General features: G+C 39.7%; 2 protein-coding genes across 3 annotated transcripts in view; one reads left to right on the plus strand and one right to left on the minus strand.

Annotated features, from left to right (window-relative positions):
* Positions 1-7,946, plus strand: part of bmpr1bb (bone morphogenetic protein receptor, type IBb) — a 59,182-nt gene extending 51,236 nt beyond the window's left edge. The window contains exons 8-16 of the mRNA XM_004538076.4: positions 553-655; positions 912-1,014; positions 2,261-2,351; positions 2,432-2,576; positions 2,885-3,077; positions 5,497-5,794; positions 5,891-6,066; positions 6,154-6,284; positions 7,244-7,946. Coding sequence (XP_004538133.2) covers positions 553-655; positions 912-1,014; positions 2,261-2,351; positions 2,432-2,576; positions 2,885-3,077; positions 5,497-5,794; positions 5,891-6,066; positions 6,154-6,284; positions 7,244-7,369 — 1,366 coding nt within the window. The 3' untranslated portion in view covers positions 7,370-7,946. The remainder of the gene's footprint in view (positions 1-552; positions 656-911; positions 1,015-2,260; positions 2,352-2,431; positions 2,577-2,884; positions 3,078-5,496; positions 5,795-5,890; positions 6,067-6,153; positions 6,285-7,243) is intronic.
* Positions 7,947-8,687: 741 nt separating this feature from the next.
* unc5cb (unc-5 netrin receptor Cb) overlaps positions 8,688-16,054 on the minus strand; it is a 126,136-nt gene continuing 118,769 nt past the window's right edge. For both annotated transcript variants that reach the window (XM_024803382.2, XM_024803381.2), the window contains 4 exons: positions 15,403-15,552; positions 15,134-15,298; positions 13,759-13,937; positions 8,688-10,493 (listed from right to left, as the gene is read on the minus strand). In XM_024803382.2, the coding sequence (XP_024659150.1) occupies positions 10,334-10,493; positions 13,759-13,937; positions 15,134-15,298; positions 15,403-15,552 (654 nt within the window). In that variant the 3' untranslated portion in view covers positions 8,688-10,333. The remainder of the gene's footprint in view (positions 10,494-13,758; positions 13,938-15,133; positions 15,299-15,402; positions 15,553-16,054) is intronic.

Genomic DNA, 16,054 nt, shown 5'->3' on the forward strand with positions numbered 1-16,054 from the left:
TACAAGGTCTATATGTGCTTAGATGCAGTTATTTAATATATAAGGATATGAATGTACTATTTGTCATCTTTGCTATCTATTTGTTTTGTGTCATTATTACTTCATCTCAATTTTTTGACTATATTTAAAGGTAAAAAATGTACTCATAAATACACATCATTTAGTGTGTAATTACATCTTCCTACAAATTGATGGATTCTCATAAGCTTAGACTGAATCCATTAAAAATATATAGACGTTAATTTGTGGAAGCCACCATGTTGCGCTGCCACGAATACAGCGGCCACGATCACCACCGCTCTCTGTCCTTCCTCATTTCCATTTCATCCTCATCGTCCTCACCTCAAGCCTCATCTCCTGAACTGAAGTCAGGGCTCTTTCACATTCAAAACATTCATAAATGTGCTAGTGTATTCCTGGTATTGTCACAATTACTCATGCCACTAGATTAGACACGCGACTAACATGCTGACAGTCAATAAAAATGATCTTCAGATCTAAATATTTATTTGGATTTCTGTGATGGTGAAATTGTGTGCATATTCTTTGTAGGACTGATGGTTACTGCTTCACTATGGTGGAGGAGGAGGAGGGGGGGATTGCTGTACTCACTGCAGGTTGCCTGGGACTGGCTGGCTCTGAGTTTCAATGCAGAGTAAGTCTGCTGCATGTGAATGCTGCATGTGAATGTGCGTGTGTCACCCGTGAAATCTTTTTAAACCTTTATAAGCTTTACTTGACTTACTGAAGCTGTTGATGAGACCCATTTGAATAAGAATTGTCCAGTCCATTGTGTTTACTTTATACACAGTAGAAGAGCTTTTGTTATATTACAAAATGCTAACTAGCCCCCTCTCATTAGTGTTACATAGACATGCACAGTTCTGACATTTTGTTTGTGTACATGAAAGGACACGTGGAACGCACGTTCAAGGAGAGCTCTCGAGTGTTGCACGGATCAAGACTTCTGCAACAGAGACTTGCGTCCCACCCTTCCTCCACTGATGACATCAAGTAAGACAAACACACACACACATCCACTCTTTCACACATTTTTTTTTTCACATAATGAAATCCGGCCCCCTTTAAAGTGTGAGTGGCTTTCAAAACTGGCTCTTTTAGGCCACGCTGGGTTGGTGATGGGTAGTGACAGTTTAAGCTGTTACAAACCACAGTGTGGTGCTGGAGTGAAGTGGCACATAGAGAGACAGAGAGAGAGAAGGAGAGAGAGATGAAACGGAGCCTGCAGATTTGGCTTGTTCTCTCACCCTCTAATGAAAAGGACAGCCTCTCCCCAGGGCCTGCTTGAGTTTCTTGCCTCAGGACGGATGTGAGATATCTGTCCATCTGTCATGCCACAACCCACTAACTAACACACACATACACACACTTTCTCTCTCCCTCTGGCACATACACTAACCTATGTGTATTTTTTTATACATTCAAGCTACCTCTGCTGTTTTGTTATTTGACTCTTTTTTTCGTAGTTTGAGCTTCATTCTTATCAGTTTTAATAACAAGGAACAGTTCTTACTATGATCTGAGGATAGGATAGAACAAAATCTCAATGGGCCAGAAAGGAGTGTTAAAAAAAAGTTGCAACGCGGCTTTATCACCAAGTGAAAGATTAGCACAAGAAAACAGCAAGCGCTGCTCTCACGTCTGAGGATGAAGTCAGTTTTTAAACAGTAACAATGGACAGTTATGGTAGTAATTTATTCTATGCATTATGTTTTCCTTTAAATGTAGGTTCATTTGAAACATTACTTATCATCAGTTAATTTGCAGTGACCTTATAAGAAGTTCTTTCTCCACGAATTCTTATTGTGTTTGTGTGTGTTATTTTTTCCCCACCATGAAGTATCACTGTTCAGCCATTCGTGTTTCTGTGCTTCTGATTGACAGTGCAGAAAGTCTAGAGCCCCAGAGCTGCTTCAGACCTCTGGGGTTTCTGTAGATGTCCGTGTGACATCTGATATGTGAGATTTGGGAGCGGGATGTGATCGATAAGGCAGTAGGAAAAGGGGGTGCAGGGAAGAAATAGAGAGATGGAAGGGGGAAAACTTGTCCCTGCCAATGAGAGATATTTGGAATGACGCCCATGAACAACTGACTGTCACCTCCATTTATCAGTAGTTGTTCTGTTGACTTTCCATCTTGACCAGACCAGGATTTTTTTTTTTTTTTGTTGTTTCAAAATCGCTAAATTAAAAAAAAATTAAAAACTCTAATTTACATCTTCTCATCATTACATTTTTAGATTACCACAGTATCCAGTACATGGCTCTCTTAATTTCAGTCACAGTTTGCAGCATCATCCTTGGCATCATCCTCGTATTTTGTTACCTAAGGTAAGAAGGTCGTCTCATACACACATAATTTGAACACTTTCACACCTCTGGATGTTCACTCAGCAAACTTTCTGCGCCAGATATAAACGGCAGGAGTCACGGCCACGCTACAGTATCGATCTGGAGCAGGATGAGACCTACATTCCCCCTGGGGAATCTCTGAAGGACTTGATAGAGCATTCCCGTAGCATTGGGTCTGGCTCTGGGTCAGGACTCCCTCTACTGGTAAGCAAAACTCTCTACACCTCTGCGTCACCTCAAGGTGAGATTAACTGTGATAAAATAATCACTGTGTCACTCCATTGTTTGTAAATATATGCAGAATATGCAGAAGAAAATGTCACACAATGATTTTTAGTGCAGTAAAATATCTGAATTACATCAACCTGTTCGCTCGTATAAAACTTAAACAGAGCAAGATGCTCAGAAGGAAGTTTTTCTATATTTATAATGAAAAAAATGGATTTTAAAGAGACTTGTCTTTGTAAAAATGGAATTTATTTTGTTTTGTTGTTTCAATAATTTGTTTCCAGGTGCAGCGCACCATCGCCAAGCAGATTCAGATGGTTAAGCAGATTGGAAAAGGACGATATGGAGAAGTCTGGATGGGCAAGTGGAGAGGAGAGAGAGTGGCTGTCAAAGTCTTCTTCACCACTGAGGAAGAAAGCTGGTTCAGAGAGACTGAAATCTATCAGACCTTCCTGATGAGACACGACAACATACTGGGTAAGGTCCTGAAAACTGCGAAGTGAGTGTAAAAGAATGAATGCACTTAGTTAACAGTGAGCAGCGGTTGCAATCAGCACAATTAAGGTTTGTTTTTGTTTTTCTTCTCAGAGGTCAGTTAGGGTCAGGAAAGTAGTTACTCTGCAGAATGTGTTAATGTTGCAAATGTAATGGTAAAGACAAAAATCCAAGAAAGAACAGTCAGTTGCTGTATTAAATGTATGAAAGTTAATTTAAGAAGAAAAAGGTGAACTTCCAAATGGTACATCCATGAATACAGGAATAAGGCCATAAAATAACTAATACCAAAAGGAAACCTAAAGTCCAAGTTTGATATGCAATTTTATGCAAGTGCATAAAAGGATCGACAGTTCCAAAAATAATTTCTCATTCCAAGTTGGTGTCCCATGGAGCCCTGGCACCCCCATCTGTTGCCATCCTGGGCAGGCGTACCACGTGACTTCCACAGACGACCATTCTAACATTTCCATCGCTATCAAAGTCGTTTTTTTGGTGGGTTATTTTGGAGTTTTGATAGGGGACCATCTTGTTTGTGCCACACATTTGTTTTTCTCGAAGTATCTTGATGCATGTCCTCAGATTCAGCAAAGACTGATTTATATCACCTGCTTCAGGTATACTAGTGCCTTCTGCTCCTGTCCTGCCAGGTCGCTCACTTCATGCCAAGTCCACCAGGCACAGCTGCCTGACACTTATCTGGTTCTTATCCTGGAGAACATTCTTGCCTTTTGCATCAAGAGGGGCCTGAGCCAGTTTAATAATGAACACACTGTGGGAGCGATTGGACTTTCTGTTCAGCCAAGTGTTTGCAACCTTCCTCTTTTTTTTAACCTCTCCAGAACACTTGAAAAGCCTCCTCTGCAGATTTGACTTCCACCTCCAGACAACCAGCCACGTACATGATGTGGGCTTGATTGCATCTTTCCTCCAGGAGATCGTAGATGTTGTAGTTGTAGATTTCTACATAGGAGATGAAGCTGCTGTAGCTGCTGTCATCATCCACGCCATCTGATTTAGAGGCCTCATGGCAGCAATTTCAGGATCAACCTTATAGGAACAGACAAGTTGTTGTCCCGTCTTTGGCGCTCCAACAAAGCATCTACTTCAGTCTGAATCTCCATACCATTTTTATCATCAGTCTTAAATACATATCTCTTGGCCTAGTAAGGACCTAAACTGTTCAAGATCATGTCAACGAATAGTAATATAAGAAAAAAAAGAAAAATCTCCACAGTTCTTTCACATGTTAGAGGAATGCTGCTGTAATGAATGAAAGGAATCTGTCAGCATGACTCTTTGGCAAATGTGTAAAATTACTTTAATACTTATTGTATAATCATATTTTCTTTTCTTTCTTTTTTTTATGTGGATCTATTGTTAAAAAAACAGAAATTTCTGCAGTAGTGAGTGATAAAATATGATCTCTTCTGGTATTTATTTGCTTTTTATTACTTCATTACTTTGGTATGGTATGAATAGCCACAGGGGAGGACTTTATCAGAAGGAAAAGCTGTAAAACGTTTGAAAATTCAGGTAAAAGTCCAAAATTTATGCTGTCATTCCAATATAGAGGGCTGGATTGGAGTGTCTCAAGCCAATTCTGGCCCCCAGGCCTTAATTTTGACACCCCTGGTTTAGGCTCTTCTGGGAACTCATTGACTGGACTGCTGACTTAGCCTCTGGGGTTAACGACTAATTTCTGGAGTTTCAGAGGGCTCTGGAAGTTTTGATAACTGAGTGCCAATGTCAAAAGCCCGGGAATGATTGATGGTTGCACATTTAGTATTTATGCATCTGCTCAAAGGGCTATATTTATATTTATGTAGGTTTTATAGGTTTTTCAGGTTTATTAACATTTGATTTCTATGTTAATGTTAAGACGATTTAGATTTAAAACTAAAAAGGTCTCATTTTGTTCTGCTTCCACACTCTGACATTAACTGTGGATGCCAGTTGCATGCGGGTCAGACTTTGAAATCTCTAGATTTAGAGGAAAGGAGTGTTGGGTTTCTCAGAACTCATTGTTAACAAGTGTAGCAATTAAAGTCTGAACAGCAAGCTGTCATAGACAAAGACAAAAAAAATATGAAATATCTGTAAAGATACACATTTTTTCAACATGTTTCCAGGGAGATATAGCGATACACTGGGTTTTGCATTTCAAAAGCAGAGGTAATAGCTGACTAACAAATGGAAAATGAGTATTAGAAAGAAAAAATACAGTGCATGGTTCCTACTTCCATGCACTATGTTTGATTGTTTTGGAAGTTACACACACAAATGGATGTTCAGTGACTGAGCACAAGTTGGTGAAATGTCCCCAAAAGTGAATGAAACCATGCGCATTGATTTCTGTGTGTATATTTTAATCCCCTCACACCAGCTATCTAATCCCCAGGATTCATTGCAGCCGACATCAAAGGAACCGGCTCGTGGACTCAGCTGTACTTAATTACAGACTACCACGAGAATGGCTCTTTATACGACTACCTCAAGTCCAACAGCTTAGACGTCAAGGCTCTTCTGAAGCTTTCGTATTCCTCCATATCAGGCCTTTGTCATCTCCACACTGAGATCTACGGCACACAGGGCAAACCGGCTATTGCACACAGAGACCTGAAGAGCAAAAACATCTTGGTTAAAAAGAATGGATCCTGCTGTATTGCAGACCTCGGTCTGGCTGTCAAGTTTAATAGGTACACAAGACATTTTGAGTCTTTTGAGCGTTTACATTAATACTGGACGGTGCTAAAAATTCTTTGACTCGTTCCTTTTTTTCCTCCCTGTCTCAGTGACACCAATGAAGTGGATATCCCTCCTAACCTACGCGTTGGAACAAAGCGCTACATGCCACCTGAAGTACTGGATGAGACCCTCAACAGGAGCCACTTCCAGTCTTTTATAACAGCTGACATGTATAGTTTTGGCCTTATTATCTGGGAGATGGCCCGGCGATGCATCTCTGGAGGTGAGGAAGATGTGTTTATTTTGACTTGAAGTGTCCTAATATTTTATTAATGATAATTAATGGACATTTTCTTTCATTAAACTCCAGGTATTGTGGAGGAACATCAGCTTCCCTATTATGACCTCGTCCCGTCCGATCCTTCATATGAGGACATGAGAGAAGTGGTTTGCATAAAAAAACAAAGACCTTCTTTTGCTAATCGATGGAGCAATGATGAGGTACTCTTATCTTTATCCATTTTTAAAACTTAAACTTAATGGCGTTTATGTGTGAACGTCATTACATCAACATGGTTACTTACATTAAAATAAATCCATGTAAATATGCATTAATCTGCATTCTAAGTGGAGATTTCTGCCTCATAGTATGAGAGAAATGATGCATTGAAACAGCTGTTATTAGCACAACAGCTGTTAATCATACACTTTTCCAGAGTATTCTTTAGTGCGTATCATTCTTCCTGTCTGTAAACATGATGCCTCGAAATGTCTTGAATGGATTCTGATGAATCTTTGTAGCAGTGTAGATCATCCACAAAGGTCATTCAAGGTCAAGTTTATGATTTATTGGTCGGAAATTGAGAAAAAGGCTTATAACTTAGAAACTATGATGAAGTGTGGTGTGTATTGTCAAAATATAGAAAGCTTTGTATATGGATTTAAAATAGCATTTCATATTTCACCTTTGAAGTGATTCTACATTGGCCTTTTTAAACTATGTTATTTCTACAACATATAGAGGGAGCATACAGGGAATGATATATGGGGTTTCTTAATATCACTTTTTTAAAATTTCTGTGTTATGTGCATTACAGTTATTGATTATAACCGCTTTTTCTAATTGATATTTATTATTAAATGCTACCCATTTATTATATCCACATAAATTAAAAAAATAATTATACTCAAAATGATATCAAGTATATTAAAATGGGTTTCAGCTTGGCAAATAATAAAAAGCCTGCACTTTGCACATAAACACAACGCTATTCCCTTTAAAAAAACAAAGTACAGCCCTGTTTCTAACTTATAGGTTGACCTTGTAGGTCTCGGTGGATGTAAGGTACATTTTTGCTAAACATGTTTTTGCATGCCCATAAATAATTAGTAATCATGGATTAAACCATTTGCCTAAAATGTACTTGTATTCTTATGCATATGGTCGTGTGTGTCTTTAGTGTCTACGACAGATGGGGAAACTCATGTCGGAGTGCTGGGCTCACAATCCAACTTGTCGTCTCACAGCCCTAAGGGTGAAGAAGACTCTTGCAAAGATGTTAGAGTCCCAAGATATCAAACTGTGACAGAGAGTCCACAGAAAAGATATCATCTCCCAGAGTCTCATCATTACCACTGGCACAGGCCACTCAAGCTGGCCAGAAGAAAGGGAAGAAGAAAAGAGAGACTGTGAATAATAGAACAAATATAACTGACAGGGAGGATGAGTGATAGAGATAAGGGTCACCGTAGGGCCAGAATAATGATATATACCAAAAAATTTATTATATCAGGGGACATCTGCTCTACCATTGTCTGAGGCGCCTCTCCCTCAGTGTTCAGACTGTGCTTTCTGTGAAAGCTAAGTGGTTTCTGGTTCCAGACTGTTCAGGGGGCCTTGCAGGACTAAAATCTGGAGGATGCTCTTGCGCTGCTCCTCTAAAGCCATATAGCAGTATTCTACGGGCAGTCTTTTGTACTGTCAAAGCTGCTTTGTGTGTGTGTGTTTTGCTGTTTTGTTTTTTTCTGAGTCAGCCGCTGCATGCTGTGATATCACAGTGGACTTATGACGATGATAGTCATCCATTGACCTCAGTGTAGAAGATGTGGATTCATACCATTATTATTATTGCTGAACAAACAGAAACATGATTAATATATATATATATATATAGATATATTAAACAAATATACATGCATACACACACACACACACTCAAGGTGAATCAAAAAAGAATCATCTGATTTCTGATTTCAGTGTGCTTTAATTCAACAGCCGGAGACAACAGAGACAATTTGTGAGGTTCATGTGGTTGTTTTTGTAGTTTGACTATCGTATGGATATATACCATCCGTCCATATTTAGCCTTTTAGTTTAAAATGTACAGGATGGCTTTTGAAACCAGATGATTCTTTATAACCTGTGTGTGTGTGTGTGTGTGTGTGTGTATATATGTGTGTGTATGTATATATATATATATATATATATATATATATATATATATATATATATATATATATATATATATATATATATATATATACATACAACCTCTTTTTAGATCTGGGCTTTGCTATCCTGCATCGTCTCATCTTTCTGGTCACGTTTTTTTTTTTTTTTATCCATATGAAGCTGATCTGAAATCTATGTATTATTGCCTTGTTGGATGGTAAAATGCATTTTTGATCAGTGTCTATACATATATATATATGTGTGTCTCATCCACTCTGCCACTGTAGCACGTGCCTTATTTAATCTGTACATATGCAAGTAATGAAGGTGTATGAGTGGATCTGCAGAACATTCCCTATTAAAAAAAATATTTGAAAAATATATCTTGAAAGCCCATAAGGTTTTTTTTTTTTTTTTAAACACAGTCTCACAAGTCAAATGGTCGCACTCCATTTTCAATGTTGCATATAAATATAATTTATTATTAGTCTTAAAAATTCTTTCTTACAGTTTGTACAATAACTTGACAGATGAAATGCAAGCCGTTGCGAGGAACATCATGAGTGCAAGAAACAGACAGGCTACATTCTCACTATACACAATATTAATCATGAAGCTGAAGAACAACTAGGGAATGCAAAGGCTAGCCCACTGAGAATGTAGAGATTGTTTCAAAGGGATGCAAAGTTTGCATAGACGGCTTCAAGAAAACTGGGACAACTGCCATTCAAAAAAACAAAACCAACCAAGAACACTTGTATGGGCGCAACTGCTGCTCCATCAAAGGAATGTCACATTTACAGATCATTTTTATGCACAGAATCAGTGTCATCGTGATATTGATGGCTTCTGTAGTGAATATACAAACATCGTTGTCTGAGTTAAAATCTCTTATCCTCCAAAAGTACGCATGAACGTCGGTTGATTGAGACAATATTTAGATGATCACCTTACATGTCAGGTATTTGGTAAAAAGCAGTTGTTTTCAGTTGGACTGGTCCTACAAAAATATACTGGTTTGATTTCCCTTTCTGCACCATCTCCCTCTTCGCTCTGCCTGGTATCTTATGTGAACGCGACATCATCATGAACGTCACACAAATTTGCATCACTCATGACTTTTTTTTCAGTCTGGCTAATTTCCCATATCCTTTTGTTAACAGGATATACGATATGTAGAGATATGTAGTTAGCCAAATGATCCTGCTAAAAAAAGAAAAGAAAAGCAAAAGCAAAATAATCACCAATGCAACTCAAAAATATCACCCATAATAGAAAAGCAATAATTATACATAACATGACTAAAAGTATTAATAGTAGTTATAACAACACTTAAAAAACGGTGTAATGATTATGATCGTTGAGTTCCCTCTGTGTTATAAATGTGGCCGACAGAAAGAATAGTTACAGCGCCAGGTGTCCACCAGGTGGTGCTGTAATACAGTCAAACGCAATGAAAGAAGAAACGAAATACGGTTCAGTAACAGACAGCATAAGATACAAAAAAAGACATGTATAAATAGGCATATCATTAAATACTATGTTGTCACAGAACACATACTTTTCCATGGAGTTGCCATGGAGACTGATTTTTGGAGAATGAGACGTTCTTTCGCCGATCTTCCTCCTTTGATCCATTGACCTGTCACTGTTGTGAGGGCATCATCCACATCTGCACAGTCCATCCGAATAAACCGGAAACATGTTTCCAAGGAAACCATAGCCAAAAATATCAAATCATTCTTACAAGAGAGGGAGAGAGAGAGAGAAAGAACGAGGAGAGAAACAGCCTGAAAATGACTGGCAGAGATTCTTGTTTACTCTCCAAGTTTTCACAACCTTTGTTGCCAATATTTAACTGGGTCATGGCAGGGTAGACCTGGCTGTGACTATCTCCTTACTTCTTTGAGTGTACACACAGGCAGCTTCTGTGAGTGTGTGTGCGTGCATTTGTCATCGAGAATGACTTTTCCTGCTTTTTTTTGTTGTTGTTTTTTGGGGTGTGTGTGGGGTGTGTTTGAGGGGGTCCACCCTCTTTTCATATTCACTTTGTGTCTTCTTCCTCCCTGGAATGTCACTTGTCCCTGGCAGGCAGATGTCAGTGTTCAGTCACCGCGGGAACAAGGCTGTCATGGCGTCCCATCTCCTCCAGTACTTGGGCAAGGCGACTGAGGTTGCCGTCAGGAAAATGCTGGGCCTCCCACAAGTCCAGGATCACTCCAGTGGGGCTGGATTTGGTGGCAAAGTAGTTAAGATACCTAAAAGAGTGATCATGTGAAACCAGAGAGAGGTAGGTTAGAAAAGCAGACAAATGGTTAATAGAGAGGAATGAGTTTGCTTATTAGTAATAAAAAACTCGTTGGTGTGCTGCAATAATCTTTTCATCATCAAATACTTTAATTCTTACTTTCTATTTTTTCCTTCTATACACAGTAACCTTTCTGGTCAGTAATGAGATACTGTGGGCATGAGAGGAAAGCAAAGTGAGCACTGATATACATCCTTAAATGTATTTGCAGTCTATGCAGAACTAATGATCGCTTTGTTTTCTTTTAATGACTTTTGCTTTGGCTTTGAATTGATATATACATATATATATATATATATATATATATATATATATATATATATATATATATATATTCATTCATTCGAGTCTCTCGCCTTCACCCTTTGTCCTTCATGCCAAAGTCTGCCAGTGGTCTCGTCAATCTGCAGCTGCTGTCTGTGATAAGGCTGCCCTGCTGAGCTGGGACCTTAAAAATGGGTGCGCATTGTACGTCCATCACAAACAGAAGACTATCAAAGACACGGGGATGATGTTTTAAAAAGAGGAACGTCACTCTGTCTCCATTGTTTTTTTCATCTTTCCTCAGCTCTGATGTTTATCAGAATGAGTCACATTCCCACAGATCACTCACAATCAAATTAAAAATAGATCACTTATCAACAGTTTAAGTCCCCATGGACTCTTAATGTTTACTTCTAATGAAAAAACAGCCGTTCTTTCTTTACTGGTACCACGCTATAAAAACCACTATGAATAAACAGAAAATTGACAGTTAATTAAACTGTAGTTAGAAGCTATTTAGGTGTTAGAGCCACTTAGACCCTATCCTAGGACACATTGGGTGAGGGGTGCGGTACACTGCAGACAGTTGGCCAGTCCCATCACAGCAACTAACACAGCAACTCAGACGATTCATGCTCACATATGCATCTAAGGACAATGTGGAATCATTAATTAACCCAAGGGATTCCATGCAGCCACAAGGAAAACACACAACCTTCATGACAAAAGGCCCAAGCTGTGAAATGACAAATAAATATGTTGATAACTGGTTTTTTAAACCAACCGATGAACATTATCAGTGTGGCTATTTTAAAGTTGCATCTGATATTTCTAATACTTGTGTTTCAGCGGACAGTCCAGGTCCCAGTAGGAGAAAAAAAACCTTTAAACCTGGAGCTGCGGTTTATGTTCTGTTCATTATGTATGTGTTCACTGGTTGTTTAGTTAGGTTAATAAATCAAAACTATGCCTGTTCAAAACATTAATCTTGCAGGCTGAAAAGTGACACTTAATGTTTTCCAAGTGAGACCACAGATCAGTAATTAAACCTGTATGACTAAACAACAACCTCTAGTAATATGAATGAATGCATAATGTAATATATAAAAGGCTTATGGGTCATCTCCTCTTGTTAGCTATGATTCAATACATAATATGTAATACAGGGAGTGCAGAATTATTAGGCAAATGAGTATTTTGTCCACATCATCCTCTTCATGCATGTTGTCTTACTCCAAGCTGTATAGTCTTGAAAGCCTACTACCAATTAAGCATATTAGGTGATGTGCATCTCTGTAATGAGAAGGGGTGTGGTCTAATGACATCAACACCCTATATCAGGTGTGCATAATTATTAGGCAATGTCCTTTCCTTTGGCAAAATGGGTCAAAAGAAGGACTTGACAGGCTCAGAAAAGTCAAAAATAGTGAGATATCTTGCAGAGGGATGCAGCAGTCTCAAAATTGCAAAGCTTCTGAAGCGTGATCATCGAACAATCAAGCGTTTCATTCAAAATAGTCAACAGGGTCGCAAGAAGCGTGTGGAAAAACCAAGGCGCCAAATAACTGCCCATGAACTGAGAAAAGTCAAGCGTGCAGCTGCCAAGATGCCACTTGCCACCAGTTTGGCCATATTTCAGAGCTGCAACATCACTGGAGTGCCCAAAAGCACAAGGTGTGCAATACTCAGAGACATGGCCAAGGTAAGAAAGGCTGAAAGACGACCACCACTGAACAAGACACACAAGCTGAAACGTCAAGACTGGGCCAAGAAATATCTCAAGACTGGTTTTTCTAAGGTTTTATGGACTGATGAAATGAGAGTGAGTCTTGATGGGCCAGATGGATGGGCCCGTGGCTGGATTGGTAAAGGGCAGAGAGCTCCAGTCCGACTCAGACGCCAGCAAGGTGGAGGTGGAGTACTGGTTTGGGCTGGTATCATCAAAGATGAGCTTGTGGGGCCTTTTCGGGTTGAGGATGGAGTCAAGCTCAACTCCCAGTCCTACTGCCAGTTTCTGGAAGACACCTTCTTCAAGCAGTGGTACAGGAAGAAGTCTGCATCCTTCAAGAAAAACATGATTTCCATGCAGGACAATGCTCCATCACACGCGTCCAAGTACTCCACAGCGTGGCTGGCAAGCAAGGGTATAAAAGAAGAAAAACTAATGACATGGCCTCCTTGTTCACCTGATCTGAACCCCATTGAGAACCTGTGGTCCATCATCAAATGTGAGATTTACAAGGAGGGAAAACAGTACACCTCTCTGAACAGTGTCTGGGAGGCTGTGGTTGCTGCTGCACGCAATGTTGATGGTGAACAGATCAAAACACTGACAGAATCCATGGATGGCAGGCTTTTGAGTGTCCTTGCAAAGAAAGGTGGCTATATTGGTCGCTGATTTGTTTTTGTTTTGTTTTTGAATGTCAGAAATGTATATTTGTGAATGTGGAGATGTTATATTGGTTTCACTGGTAAAAATAAATAATTGAAATGGGTATATATTTGTTTTTTGTTAAGTTGCCTAATAATTATGCACAGTAATAGTCACCTGCACACACAGATATCCCCCTAAAATAGCTAAAACTAAAAACAAACTAAAATCTACTTCCAAAAACATTCAGCTTTGATATTAATGAGTTTTTTGGGTTCATTGAGAACATGGTTGTTGTTCAATAATAAAATTATTCCTCAAAAATACAACTTGCCTAATAATTCTGCACTCCCTGTATATAAGATGTACAGATGGCTGGCCTGCTGGATGGATAAATGAATAATTACTTTTTAAAAACAAATTCTAATATATTTCATTTTAGTTGTCTATATTAACAGAAAAATAGTTTTGTTTAAACTATTTAACTTTAAAGTAAAGGCTGTTTCTGTGGCCAGACTGTGATCCCAGAGGTCCTAAATGTAAGTTACCATTTCACCCTTTTCATTGTTTGTCAACCCACCTGTCAAGATTGAGTTTGTGGGCCAACATCCTCCAGTCATTGCCTCTGGTCTGCGGTGCGTCCAGGCTGCCGCACAGCTTCTGACGGATAGAAACAGGGATGCGAAAGGCATTTGGCCCTACCAGTGTCGTGATGTTGCTGGCAGGATCCAGCAGAGATGTGTCAATACTCTGGGAATCCTGTAAAGAGAGAATGAGAGGGATTAAAGCAGAGACACAGACTGTAGCTGTGGTTTTTTCCCCCCTAGTTTGCAGACTGCCTGGACATAATTCAACACCTCGCAAAATGAAACATAATGTAGTTCAAATGGATTTGTAGCACAGGAAATTTCTTTTTCCAGGTGCCATAAAAAAAATTGAAAACCCTTCGTTGCGTCGCCATCCATTTACTGATGCAAGCTGAGTGATTTTCTTTTAAATATACTGCATCTGGAGGATTAAGCACTGGATGTCTGGCTACAGAAACCAGATCAAGACCCAGAGACAAATGAACCAAGGCCAGGCAGTAACACAGCTCTGCACTGTATGTACTGTAATTTATCTCATTACTGAGCACAAAGCATGAGTGCTCCTCCATCCCTCAAGCTCTATTCTCCTAGCCAGATGGCCTTTGTAAAGCAAGTGCAGCATGACTGGGGGGGGGGGGGGGGACACAGGCTTATTATACCCTCCTGTGCTCCTCTCTTGTCATAAGCAAGACTCTATGTAGGCGCCATGGTTGAAACTCCCCTGTCTCACACCTTGCCAGTTTTTGTGAACGTTGCAAAAAGTGGGAAGAGGAAATGGAAACGAGGTTAAATTCATTCTGAGCGTCTGGCTCGGTGGAAGGACAATGAGGGCGAGGTGGAGGGGAAGAGTCAAAACAGCTCTGGATGCAAAATTCATGTGAAAGCAGAGCACAAAAGTCGCACAGACCTTTGAGGTTTCCATTATAATTTCGAAGGCTATGCCCCGTATCCAGTCAAGGTGAATAATTACTTTAAGCCTTTATAAATCAAGTGAAAGCATTAGGAGGGAAACAGTTCATTACAAAATCAAATACAAGCATTTTTCCTCAGCCTGTAGTGCTAGTCGTGTAGTGCTCTTTTATGTGAATATAATGAAATCAGATGGTATTTAATTTGTTATACTTAAAGGTCTGGCATCCAACTTGAGCCTGACTGTCCTACACATTTACATGCTTCACTCTCCTCGTGTCATACACCGTCCCCACCCAATTTATTGTTATTTTTAGGCTCCAAAATCTCCAATCTCCCTCTGACAAGTCAGTGGTGCTGATGCCCTGCATCACTGCCTGCTGCTTCAACCCCTCCACCGGCCCAGCATCCACCTGCAGGGGCCGGGGGGGGATGTTTACTCCAAGTATCAAACGCTACCTCCGACAGTGTAGTGTCCAGCTGAAAAATCTGTCCTTCTCCTTCCACTTGGCGCACACATATTTTGCAGGTCAGGTCCACCGTGCTGGAAGAGAAGCGCTCCAGGGTAAAGCAGCAGTGGAGGTTCCTTTGTGAGCCGCTCCACACCTGCTGAAAGGAAAGCTCCTGCAGAGAAGTGGAAAGTGTAGAGGAGTTACATCGGTGGGAGAAACCATGTGGCACACTGTGCATGGCCTTTTACTGAAAAAGGAGTAAAATGAGCAGTTTACCTGGTACTTGGCTAGCAGTTTGCTCTTCCATAATGTGTGGGGAACATCATGGATGGAAAGCCTCAGGTTGTGGGTGCTGTCCTTAAAGATGAGAGTCTTTGGTTCATCCAACAGTTTCCCACCCATCTGCTTCTCCATTTGAAGGACTTCCTAAATAAACAAAAGCAAGCTTGATTAGCAAGGACACCATCTATACCGACCTCAAAAAGCTTCTTCTTTATACCAGTTGAAAAGCAGACAAACTGCTGCTGTATTCCTGTGATAATAGTCTCTGAGGAATTCTCACAAGTACATTTACAAATGATTAGTTTTTAATAAAATATTACGTTATAATCATCCGCAGGGCTTTACAAACTTAAATCTAGACATGCAAACCTGAAATCAACTTCTGTGTCCTTGCAGCAGGATCACTATCACTTCTCATTACTCATTCCCAAACTTAATAACTGTGTTCAATATCCCTCCTCAGTACAATAATCCTTCCTTATCTTTCCTTCATGCAGGCACATGAAGGTATTAAACAGAATTGAGGTGATGAGACAACAGTAGAGAAGGAGGGATATATGTGGCTTATTTTGTGTTGTTGCAGCAGCTACGTTATTCAAATACAGGCGCTTGTATCTCCTTATTGTGACACACCAACACAAAGATT

The sequence above is a fragment of the Maylandia zebra genome, linkage group LG7 (genome assembly GCF_041146795.1).
Source record: "Maylandia zebra isolate NMK-2024a linkage group LG7, Mzebra_GT3a, whole genome shotgun sequence".
Lineage (NCBI taxonomy): Eukaryota > Metazoa > Chordata > Actinopteri > Cichliformes > Cichlidae > Maylandia > Maylandia zebra.